Consider the following 12,950-nt stretch of genomic DNA (forward strand, 5'->3'; position numbering starts at 1 on the left):
TACTAATAATCAAGGCCAGGTACATTTATCTGACAATGCAAACTGCTGGGTTGTAATAAGGAATTTAGGGTGTCAAAATGACCCCGTACCATTGTCCAGGGTATCTCATATTAAAAAATCTGTGAAAATGTAAATATTTTGCTGGGTGCGATACATCACCATATACGGGACGAAAAACGATGAAAAGTCACTATATTTTAAGAGAATGATACAAGAATGTGCACATTATTAAAGGAAAATTGAAGGAGAGTGTTATTTTGACCCCTTCTGCTGTTCTAGTGTTTAAAAAAACCTGGCCAAGAGGGCTCGCCTCTTCAGCAAAACTCTGCAGTGAAAAGGTTACGGACTTGTACTGTGAAACAATCATTTCTATAATTTTCTTTTGCTACTGATTTAAAGTCACATCAATGCATCAAAGGTTTGGCGATGCAAGGATGGGCAAGTGATAGGATTGGGATGGTAGCAGCTGTGGCCTTAATTAAGGTACAACCCCAGCATCTGCCAGGTGTGAAAATGGGAAAACCACAGAAAACCATCTTCATGGCTGCCAATGGTGGGATTCGAACCCATCATCTCCTGAATGAAAGCTCACAGCTATACGTTCCAAACCGCACAGCCAACTCACCCGAAGAAACAATCACTAAATGTGGTTTGATGGTGCTGGCTGTGAATGAGGGCAGGAAGATCCATGTTATGGGTTTTGCAGGTACTGTAGTAGTTGCATATTTGTTTGGCCAGAGTGTTGGTAGTTGGACCCATATTTTTCTTTCAGGTGTGCTATATATTTACTGACATGTGCTTTCATAGCAAGTAGCTGCACTTCATCTGTATCCTGTATTATCTCACATACAGAGCAGAACCACTGCACTAGAAGTTATTCTCATGCACTTATTTAATTCACAAATTTAAAACATGCCAATTCACACCTGAATTTTGTTGCAGGGTTTATTGCTGTGCAATTGTTCCACTGTTGTTCTTTAAGAGGACTGAGATCTGAAGATCCTTTAGGGCATGCATACTTTGTGCCCCACTCAAATTCATAGTTGCAGTTACTCTCCTTCCAGAATCTTGGGCCAGGATCCTAGAAAGATACAAATATCCAAATAAACAATACAAAAAGATGCGAGTAAAAGAAGGTACATCCTGTATAGACGACGGCAAATCAAGAAGCTAAAAATCTAAAGCACTACAATTCTTTATGTGATTTGTAGAATATGAAGATACTGTATTCACATAATTGGATGACACACAATATAAATTGAATTTGATCAACTGGAAAACTATTTTACATTCTCAAGGTTTCATAACAGTAGAGCAAGGCATTGTACAGTGATTATAATTTAAGACTTCACAGCGGAGCGCAGTGCCCGCAATAGCGAGTGGACGTAGTCACCTCGAAGAAGTGGCATAATTATGCCTACAGAAATCAAACTAAACCACACTCGCCAGCTATCTCCTCGAGCTGTGAAGCAAGCTTCACATCTTACAAGATTTCATAACACACTTCACAGTTCATGAATACTGATTCTTTATTTGAATCAGAAGTACAATAGAATAATACTACATTTAAAAGAAACTATATACACAAATATATACAAGTAAAAGGTCTACAAAAATATATGTCATACAGATGTCACACCGATTTGGCCCAAAATTTGGCCACTTCAAGGGCATTTGGATTGGCCAGCACCAAGTCTTCCATTGTGCAGTTTGATGGACACAGGGGGTAGCATAGAAGGTGTTTGGTTGTCTGAAGTTCACCACTGTCACAAAAGGCCATATTGAAGGGGAAGTTCCATTTTTGTAGATTTGCTCTGATTCTACCCACTCCAGATCTAAGTCTGTTTAAGGACCTCCATATCAACCAGTCTTCGGTGTGACCAGGAGGCAACACTTCCTGTGGTTCCATCCATTTCAAAAGGCCAGGGGTCTTTTGTTTCCATTTGGTAATCCTGACTTTGTCCGATGATCCTTTCAGGTGTTCTGAAGATGTTAAAAAGGCTTTCCTGGACTTCAGTCTTCGTTGGGCAGGTTGGTATGCAAAGAGTGGATGTGAAGGTATTAAATTTGTTTTAAGCCTTTTGTTTTTAGCAGCAACCTCTCTCCTGACATCACAAGGAACAATACCGGCAAGGTAATTGATTTTCTCGAGAGGAGTTGGCTTCAGGACACCAGTAATTATTCTACAGCTTTTATTGAGTGCCACATCAATCTTTTTTGCATGGGCAGATTTGTACCACGCTGGACAGGCTTATTCAGCGGCGGAGTAACATAAGGCTAGTGCAGTAGTTCTAACAGTTTGTGGGTGTGTACCCCAAGTAGATCCAACAAGTTTTCTAAGTAGTGTGTTCCTGGAAGAGACCTTTTGTTTTACATTCATACAGTGCACCTTGAAGGTGAGACTGCGATCGAGAGTGACGCCCAAGTATTTGGGATGGAAGCACTGGTCTAGCATAGCTCCATTCCATGTCACGAGTTTTCTGTTGGCTTGTCGATGTCGTAAATGGAATTAACAAACTTGGGTTTTGCTCGGGTTTGGCACAAGTTGGTTTTGATCATAGTATTAACTATACTAACTATATTATCAATACTGATGAAACGCACAGTGCTCTTAATTTTAGTTTTTAGTGTCCTTGTGGCCTTTTCTGTTTCTCCCTCTTCTGACAATGACCTGCCAATGTGTCCGGCCTATTATTTGTTCCTTTCTTGATGATGACGACTACTGTTGTTTAAAGGGGCCTGACACCTGGGTCATCAGCTCCTACAACTCCCTTGTTCCTATCTCTATATACAGGGTTATTACAAATGATTGAAGTGATTTCATAACTTCTCTGTAGCTCCATGAATTGACATATGGTCACGAAACTCAACAGTAATGTAGAAAAACTCAAAAAGTTTTGGTCTGCTGAAGTCGCACTTCAGATTTCTCCCAACAAACGTGCCAGAACTGCGAGCTCGCATCAACCATGCTTTTGAATCCATTGATAGGGACATACTGCACCGAGTGTGGGACAAACTTGATTATAGGCTTGATGTCTGCAGAATCACTAAAAGGGCACATATCGAACATTTATTAATGTCAGAAAAAATTTTCTATGTATGTGCAAAGCCTTGTGACAATATGTCAAATAATAAAGTTATTTTACAGCTTCAGAATTGCCCAAATCATTTGTAATTATCCTGTATTATACAATTTAAAATGACATTTAACCAATATCACTGAATGCCTGAAATTAAAGCAAATTTGTATTTGCCTAGTATTTATTTACTCCAGTAAGAAGCTATACAAATTTTAGTATTATATAATTGATTTTCTTGGACATCTGTACAGAATGAAGGCAAACAGACTTACCAAACAGATATTTGATTACCTCTGGAGAAAAAAGACCACTACAGCATGGATTAAGGAAACAAAGAAGGATATGGAAAGATTAAGCATTTTGGAAGACCAGTTGTTAGAAAGGACTACGTTTAGGAACACACTGAAGAATTTGGAAGGTGTTCAAGCCACAGGAAGAACTAGGAAGACCAGAAGAGCCTGGACAGCGAATGCATGAAGGAGTATTGGACACAGAGAAAACTCTGCACGAAGAGAAAGAAATGAAGTTGTAGTGTGATCCTTAGTGGTCCATTCACTTGTAAAAAAGTATAAAATAACAGAATATTACAAAAGAACTATTAATTTCATCTCTAAGGGAAGAAGATTAAATATCTGCCCAGAATCGGGCAATAGCAACTGCATTTTTTTCAGCCTTCATTGAATCGTCATCATTGCACAATTCAGGACAAAGTGGGCATAGGCATAGATGACTCTGTTCTTCTCCACAGTCACATTGTATTGGTTCTCTGGAATAGCCCCATTTGACAAGGTTGCCCCTGGATTTACCTGAATACCTGATCATACTCTGTTCAATGAACTCCGGTTAACCAGTTTAAAGTACATCAAGGAGGTAAACTATCAGCAAGTTTCATCCATGTTTGAAGATGGTCACATCTAGTAGCCCACAGTTGTTCTTTGGCTCTTTGCAGAGACATAGTTAGTGCTGAAGTTGAACTGAGGAAACTTTCTTGATTTCATCTAAACCTTTGTGGTTGAGGGCCATGGAACAGGTGTAACTGATTTATTTCAGCCTTCTTTCTCTCAGGATCTGCAGCTACTTTCTGCCATTTATCAGATCATGCAGTACCTGCCAAACAAAAAACTTTGTTGGTTTCAGGCACCCAGTGATCAATCTGGCAGTTTTATTTAGTGTGACATCTACTTGCTTTGCATATGCGGAGCTATGCCAGACAGGACCTGCATACTCCCCTGCAGCAAAAGTGTGGCATGGCAGAAGTTCTGATTACTTGAGGTTGGGCTCCCCAATTACTGCTAGTGAGTTTCTGAATTACATTTCAGCAGGGTGACACTTTTTGCTTTATACTGAGACAGCATTTGCGATGTGTTAGAGACCTGTCTAAAGTGATGCCAAGGTATTTTGGCATAAACCAGTGTTCCAACTCTGCGCTCCACACAGCTTTCAGTTTTCTATTTGCCAGTTTGTTTCAGAGGTGGAAAGCACTGTCCTGAGTTTTCTAGGGATTTGGTTTCAGGTGGTTCTCACTATAATATTTAGTGAAAGTTCTCATGCCGTTGTAAGAACTTGTTCAACTTCCTCAAACTCCTTTGCTTGAGTTATTGAAGCAAGATCATTGGCATATATAGAGCTTTTGCACGCATTAGGTCTTGGTTGGTCATTAGCATGAATATTAAACAGCACATGGGACAAGACAGTTCCTTGGAGCAAGCCAATATTTCATTTTCTTCTAAGACTTAGTCTTCCTTGAAATTCAACAAAGAAACTACAGTATTTATCTGATAATAACATAATGTGAATAATTTAAAAAATATTAAAGTACATAATAAAGGGTATAATATCAAACATTACACATCAGGGCAGTACATAAAAACATTTAAAAGAACACATATTATGAATAAAATTGATAGGCCAGTGAGGGAAGAGGGAGAAATAGAAAAGAAACACAAAATACAAGGACAATCTCCACACCTTAATACACTGCCGTCATCAAATAAATAGGCTCTCTCTTAAATCCGAGCTCTTCTATATGTACATTTCTTTGCAGCCCCCAACAAGCTCATTTCAGCCTCCCAGTTTCACCATGAGGGCAGGCTTCAACACTCACTAAGGGGCCAACTTGACTGAGGACGAGAAGAAATACATGGAGAATAATAATGTTATTGGTTTTATGTCCCACTAACTACAAGTTTTATGTTTTCAGAGGTGCCAAGGTGCTGGAATTTTGTCCTGCAGGTGTTCCTTTACGTGGCAGTAAACCTACTAACATAAGGCTGACATATTTGAGCAGATTCAAATACCACCAAACTGAGCCAGAATCGATCCTGCCAAGTTGGGCTCAGAAGGCCAGCGCTCTACTGCCTGAGCTACTCAACCCGGCTAATACAGGGAGTGCCATACGGCTTGTGTCAAGCCTGGCGTGATAAGAAGGGTTGACAGCTGAGGCAGCAGATTCTTAGCTCTATCACTCAGTTCGCTAGTAACAATTGGACTTTTAAGGTGTGTTCCTCAAAAGAAGATACGGAAATGTCTGGAAGACCTAAAGGTGCCAAAGTACTTAATTGACAAAGTCAAGATGCTATACCAGAAGTGCTACAGCTGTGTCCAGATAGGCAACGAAGATCAAAATGGTTTGAAACAAAGATGTGACCAACAAGGAAGTGCCCTACCACCATTCCTGTTCGTAATAGTAATGGACAAGGTCATAAAATCTATCAAGAAAATGAACAGTGAACCAAACGCCCTGGTATTTGCTGATTATGTGCTTTTATAGGGAGAGACAGAAGCTGAAGTTCAGAAGAAACTTAAATACATTAAAAATTTTTGGACTGAAGATGAGCAAAACAAAGACAGCAGAAATGACCATCAATAGAGAAGGAACAAGCTCAAATATATTTCTGGAAGGAGTAAAAATCGAATCAGGTTACCACTTCAAGTACCTCAGACGCACAATCTCGAAAGACAACAACATCTACAGTCAAGTCAGAAATCTTCTCTGGGACTGCAAAATACTACAAAAAGCAAAAACAATCATGTACCATACTTACTGTGTACCAATCCTCACATACGGTTTAGAGACATGTACCCTGCTAAACAAAGACTTCAGTAGAATCCAAGCAACTGAAATTAGATTCATTAGAACCATGAACCAAACTATCAGATAAGGACAAGATCAGAAATTCAGTGAATAGGAAAGTAGCTAGTATCAAGGTTTCTATTACCAGTGTCATAAAGAAACAAAGGCTTCAGTGGTATGGGCACATAATGAGAATGAACAGGGAAAGACATGCCAGAAAATATTTTGACCTTAATCTCATACGAAGAAGACCACAGGGAAGACCAAGAAAACACTGGATAGAGTCTGTAAGATCACATGTGGAGGAGAGAGGACACAAATGGAAGGATGTACTGAAACAGAAGATGTATGAAGACAGGAGGAGATGGCGAGTGCTTGTACACCACACCCAGGAAACAATACCACAAAGAGAATATTTTTGATAGAGTGTTATTTGCACAAAACATATAGCCTACAGATTTCATTGCATGAATAAGATTCTGGAACTGCCTAATGAATGGAGTCCAGCCCTGCGGTCCATACGTAGCGCAGCATGCCTGCCTCTCACCCGGTGGCCCCAGTTCGATTCCCAGCCAGGTCAGGGATTTTTGCTTGGTCCTGAGGGTTGATTCGAATCCACTCAGCCTATGTGATTATAACTGAGGAGATATCTGACTGCGAGATGGAGACCTCAATCTAGAACACCAAGAATAACAACCGAGAGGATTCATCACACTGACCATGCATCACCTCGTACTCGACAGGCCTTCGGGATGAGCCGCAATCGCTTGGTAGGTCAAGGCCATGAGGTTTTTGTTTAATGAATAGTGTCCACGATTATATTGTGAATCCAAACTTTCTTTTTATGAGTGATGAAGAGTGGTTTCATTTGAGTCAATATGTCAATTCACAGAATAATAGGATCTGGGAAACAGAGAACTCGCACATTTAACAGCAGAGACCTCTGCATGTCAAGGTATGGTATGTTATTAGTGCCCAATGAATTACTGGTCAGATGTTATTTTTAGGACACGATGACTTCTGACCGTTATATTCACAGCATTCTCAAACAATTTTTTGCTAAACTTGACTGAAGAAGAAAAAGGTATGGCTACTTCCAGCAGAATGGTGCGATGGCCCATATGGTGCGTAGCTCTAAGCGGCCTTTCCAGGAAGGGTTTGATGATGATCAGATCATCAGTGAAGTCCTATGGTCCCCTTGTTTGCGTGATTGAAGCACATGCAAATTTTATCTAAGGGGAAATCTCAAAGGAAAAGTTTACAGGAATAATTCTGGAACTGCAGAAGAATTAAAAATCAAAATTAGGAACACTGTTTGTTCCATCAGTGTTCATAAAATGTGAAGCTTGCATCACAGCTCAAGGAGATAACTTTCGACATCTTTTATAAATACTGGCGAGTTCAGTTTCATTCATTTATTTTATTGTCCTGAACATATACGCAGCTGGTGAGTTCAATTTTTTGTTTGGTTTCTATAGGTGTAATCTTGCCACTTCTTTGAGAAGGGAATGGATGATTTTCCCAAAACATGTTAAATTAATAATTTTCTATCATTATAACGTATAAGGTATATTGACAAGGTGGACTCAAAATAAAACTATAATAGTTTCTTTAATAGATTCAAACAAGTCCATACAGGATCAAAGCAAATACCTATTATGGTTAAGTGTATTTCCAACTGTCTGGAAAATGGCCCTGGTGCATTCTTTATCAAAGACAAAATCTCCTAGACTAAACAGTGACTACAGACCTATAAATATACTGCCAATAGTAGTCAAGGGACTCTTAACACATTGCGCAAAATCAAATCACCAACTACCTCAACGACCACGACATATTAGACCCACACCAGTCAGGTTTCCGATGCAATCACAGTACATGTACTGCCTTACTAAGGAGTGACTGACGATATAAGACAGGCTATTGATGAGCAAAAACTGACTATCCTAGTATTATTGGACTTCAGCAAAGCATTTGACTCTGTAGACCACGAGTTGCTCCTATCCAAACTTTATCACCTAGGGTTCTCCTACAGTACTCAGATGGTTGGGAGCTTATTTACACTAACGTCAACAACGTGTCATCAATCAAGGTACATTTTCTTCGTGGCAATATGTGAAAAGAGGTGTCCCACAAGGGTCAACCCTTGCTCCTTTGCTATTTTCTGTCTATATCAACGACCTAGCTAAACAGCTGACACATTGTAAACGTCACATCTACGCTGACGACGTACAATTCTACATCCATGCAAAACCAACAGACGTTTCGACAGCAATCGAGCAAATTAACATGGATCTAGAGGCCATAAGTAAATGGTCTTCCCAGCATGGACTTATTTTGAACACAAAAAAGTCCCAAACTATAGTAATTGCCCACCCAAGACTTATTTCCAGTAATTACCACATGTCCATCCCTGACGTACAACTTCAAAATCAAGCTTTGCCCTTTTGCAAGAGCATAAAATATCTCGGAGTAACCATTGACCAGCACCTCTCGTGGACGGATCAGATAATATCTGTCAAGTTTTTGCTACATTGCACACATTAAGCAATTTCAAATGTACTTTTCCGTTCAGTTTAAAGAAGAAACTAGTTGAAACCCTCGTTCTTCCAATATTCGATTATTATGACGTAGTTTACAAAGATGTGAAAACCGAGCTTCGAGATAAACTACAACATGCACAGAATGCCTGTGTAAGATTTATATGTAATCTGAAATTTTCAGATCATGTTACCCAGTCTTACGTCGACCTCGGATGGCTACGCCTTGAAGACAGACGCAAGCTGCATACCCCGACTTCATTGCACCGAATCCTTACCTTACAATCCCCATCTTACCTGTATGAACGATTTCATAGCCTTTCTGAACACCATGATAAAAACACCAGAGTGCTGAGTTCGACATTGCTCGCTATTCCTAAGCATAAATCCTCAACCTACAACAATTCCTTCACTGTTGTGGCCAGCCGTGAATGGAACTTCCTTCCGCAGGAGGTCAGAGGGATATCAAACCATGGAAGCTTTAAAAGTATGTGTTCAAAATATCTCTATGAAACAAGCTCGTAGTGTGATAGTCTTCTTCTTCTTCTTCTTCTTCTTCTTCTTCTTCGTTTTCTTCTCCTCATGGTTTTTTCTTCTTGTTATTATTATTATTATTATTATTATTATTATTATTATTATTATTATTATTGAAACTGTAATTTGTTGTATGTTAATTTCTTCATAGGAAGCAAAATGTTAACTTATATTATGTATTATAATAGTTATTTTTACGTACAGCAGGATAGCATAGTACCATAGCAATTTGTTTCAGTCCCTTTTTTCATTTATTCAGTATTTTATATATTTTTATGTTATTTATGTATTTCACTGGTTAAGTGTAAGACAGGTACAGGTGTCCCTAACTTTGCCAATTAAAATAAACCATATCTATCTATCTATCTATCTATCTATCTATCTATCTATCTATCTATCTATCTATCTATCTATCTACGTCTGCTCGCCATTGGGGGCACTGCGCTTGCTGTCACCGCTTCCCTGCGTTCTTATGCCTCGGTACTCTGCTATAGTCGGAAATTATAATCCCCGTACATGTATAAAGATCAATATTGATTAAGAGAGAGTGTATCTATTTGTCCTTCTCCTTGTCTGACAGATTATAGTGTTTATCCTACTTAATTTTCCTTTCAATACATGTATTTAACGTTAAGAATTTCATACTTAGGTTCCGTATTGAAACAAGATTTACATCAAGGAAAGGACAATAAGTTCCACCTTTTCAATACTATATAGTATATAGTACTATAGTAGTACTATATATATATATATACACACACACTATATATAGTATTGAAAAGGTGGAACTTATTGTCCTTTCCTTGATATATATATTTCAATACATGACTTGATTTACACTAGTTTGTTCCTTTCCATTATTAACACCAGGATAATGGTGGTGTTCCTCAGAATTTATCACATACCTGTGTTTCTCTTACTTGTTGCCAATGACAATATTGAAGTTTTCTTAGCCATATCTATGCCAATATGGTTTAAATCTGAATGTTAAGTCACTAAACTAATTCAAGTTGTGTCACCTTATCAGCATCACAGAAGAAGTGTATAGTAGAGGAGATATACGTCTGATGAGCATTTGGATCTCCGCACAGATATCCCTCACTGTAAGTGATCTGTAGATGACCATTCTTAAATTTCAACTCATTAGGAACAGCCTTGCCATTTCTCCAAGTCACTACAGCTCCAAGACTGATATAGCTGTAACAAAGACAACACACACATACTGGTGCAGGTTTTCACAGCCTATGTCAACTCACAAGCTTTGATGTTCTTCGAGTATATTAGAACTTGATGACATATTAACAATGTTGATATTCCAACTATTCTACAGTAGCCTTTGCCATGATTAAATGAGCATGCCAAGAGGTCGTGTCAGCCATATCTGTACCAGAGAGAAGTGGAGCATCTCTTCTCAGCTTTACAAGCTACTGGATAGTCAGAATAAGATCAAGAGGGTTGTCGAGTCTCCTCCACAATCTGAGGTGATAGGAAGACACATGAAAGAAAGGATTTCTTTCATATCTCAGCGATGACAGAATTGGCAAGGTTTTGAAGCATCATAACATCCAGACTGCCTCTAGCACAACAAAGGAAATATCACTGCATTTACGCTCAGCTAAGAAACTCTCAGAACCCTCTCTCCAGTGCAGGTGTGTAACCATTATCCCTGTTCATGTGGGAAGGTTTATATCAGGACAAACGCAGCAATAACACCACGCTCGAAGAGCACAAGTCACATTGTAGTCTCATAAAAAACACCCTACAGTAGTGGAGCACACTCTCTTTCCTCGACCATGAAATTAAATTTGAGGAAACCCAGCTGCCACTGACCATTGCAAACAATCAACTTCATGACCGACCAGTATCATATACACATCTACTGGGAAGCAGTAGAAATAATGAAACATGAAAATGATTTCAATGAGAAAGATTTGGTGGCTGCATCTCGCTGCCAGACAGTAGAAGAATGAATGCACTGGATCACACAGTGCAGGTCCAAGGAACACCAATCTGGAAGAGAGGCCAAGCAATGTTGACACAAACCAAATAGCCTTCTTGCTGCTATAAAAGCATGAGCAACCATCAAGTCATGTCATTTCATCTTGACAAAGGCTAACATCAAGTAACTGAAATCTCAACAGGTTTTTTTTTTTTTGCCTCACGTCGCACCGACACAGATAGGTCTTATAGCGACGATGGGACAGGAAAGGGCTCGGAGTGGGAAGGAAGCGGCCATGGCCTTAATTAAGGTACAGCCCCAGCATTTGGCTGGTGTGAAAATGGGAAACCACGGAAAACCATTTTCAGGCCTGCCGACAGTGGGGTTCGAACCTACTATCTCCCGAATACTGGATACTGCCGCACTTAAGCGACTGCAGCTATCGAGCTCGGTAACTCAACATATTTAATATGATAACATGGCCCAATATCTCTTAAGAAAATCAAAGCTTGCCAAAAGACCCAACAATTCTACTGAGATAAATGAACAAATAAATGAATCAATTACTTAAATAGAAAGAGAACATCAGACAACACAAACTGTTCTGTGGCTGCAAGGCTTCTGTAGTCTGGAATACGGGTGTCTATATTGTAATTCCATATCGCAAAGACAAAAGACGAGAAGTGGGAGAATGTTGTAGTTAAGGTTACCCCCTCCTTTTTACAAAATCAACACAGACAAGTAACAGAAAATATGGTCTTCGCAAAGCATAAAAGTCTGCTTTGAAAAATAAATGTACAACAAAAACAGTGAATAATCTAGGCATTTCCTTTTCTATTATTTGATATTCACTGAAAAACAAAAATATTTTCAGACAATAGACAAGTTTTGTCATCTACATAGCCTGCTGTATTGCTCCTGGAAACCAAAAAGATATGTCAGTCAGAGCCACCCTAAAGGAGGGACAGGGCAAAGAGACACATGCCTGCTGTCCCGACAATATCGTTCTCAGTGTAATTTTATTTTGGTGTAAACAAATATCACAATCAATTAATACTGTACCTCAATTACACATTTGCACTTTTTGTTTAACACAACATTCATTCTTCTCTGTCTGCACTGAAATAAATCACTGACACAGCATTTTCAACGTGTTTCTGAAGATTAGAATCAACATCTGAGAAGATTACTCCGCTATGATATTAACTAGAATTCTGATGAAACATAGTCCCACAACTAATGGACAACTATTTAAAGGATTTTAAGAACTTTATTTCATTAGCAGCGAAGTTGACAGCATGGCTGCTGCCGCTTGTATCAAAACAAAACAAACAAAGAACAAACAGTAAACAATAAAGATTTTACTCACCACAGCAATTCATAACACGCTGAAGTGTTGTCCTTGAGTTCGAAGACAGACTTCAACACGTCTACACATATTGAAGACTTTCACTAAAATTTCTTGCGTAATGGACTGCACATAATTAATGATATTCACTTTATGTTCATCAATCTTTATTCGTCTCTTAAAAGCGTAGGCCTGCCTGTTCCCGGTACATCATGAATTGAGCGGGTCACACAAAATTTACTTATCAAATCCCAAACGGTATCCCGGTTTGGACACTTTGAATTAGGAAACAAGGCCAGAAATTTTAGTTTTACATTTTCTGTAAACCGATCACCTACGCGAAAAACGTATTCCACCAAAAGAGCTCTCTTCAGTTGTTAACATTACTGCTTGTATCCTGTTGCACTATTCCAATAATCTGTCTGAAAGCTCTCTT

General features: G+C 39.0%; 1 protein-coding gene across 1 annotated transcript in view; it reads right to left on the reverse strand.

The window, feature by feature from the left end:
- Window positions 1–12,950, reverse strand: part of LOC136863280 (cation-independent mannose-6-phosphate receptor) — a 645,945-nt gene that overhangs the window by 559,734 nt on the left and 73,261 nt on the right. The window contains exons 7-8 of the mRNA XM_068225646.1: window positions 10,247–10,424; window positions 927–1,081 (exon numbers count right to left, since the gene is read on the reverse strand). Coding sequence (XP_068081747.1) covers window positions 927–1,081; window positions 10,247–10,424 — 333 coding nt within the window. The remainder of the gene's footprint in view (window positions 1–926; window positions 1,082–10,246; window positions 10,425–12,950) is intronic.

Source organism: Anabrus simplex, chromosome 1, assembly GCF_040414725.1.
Source record: "Anabrus simplex isolate iqAnaSimp1 chromosome 1, ASM4041472v1, whole genome shotgun sequence".
In the NCBI taxonomy this organism is placed as follows: Eukaryota; Metazoa; Arthropoda; class Insecta; order Orthoptera; family Tettigoniidae; genus Anabrus; species Anabrus simplex.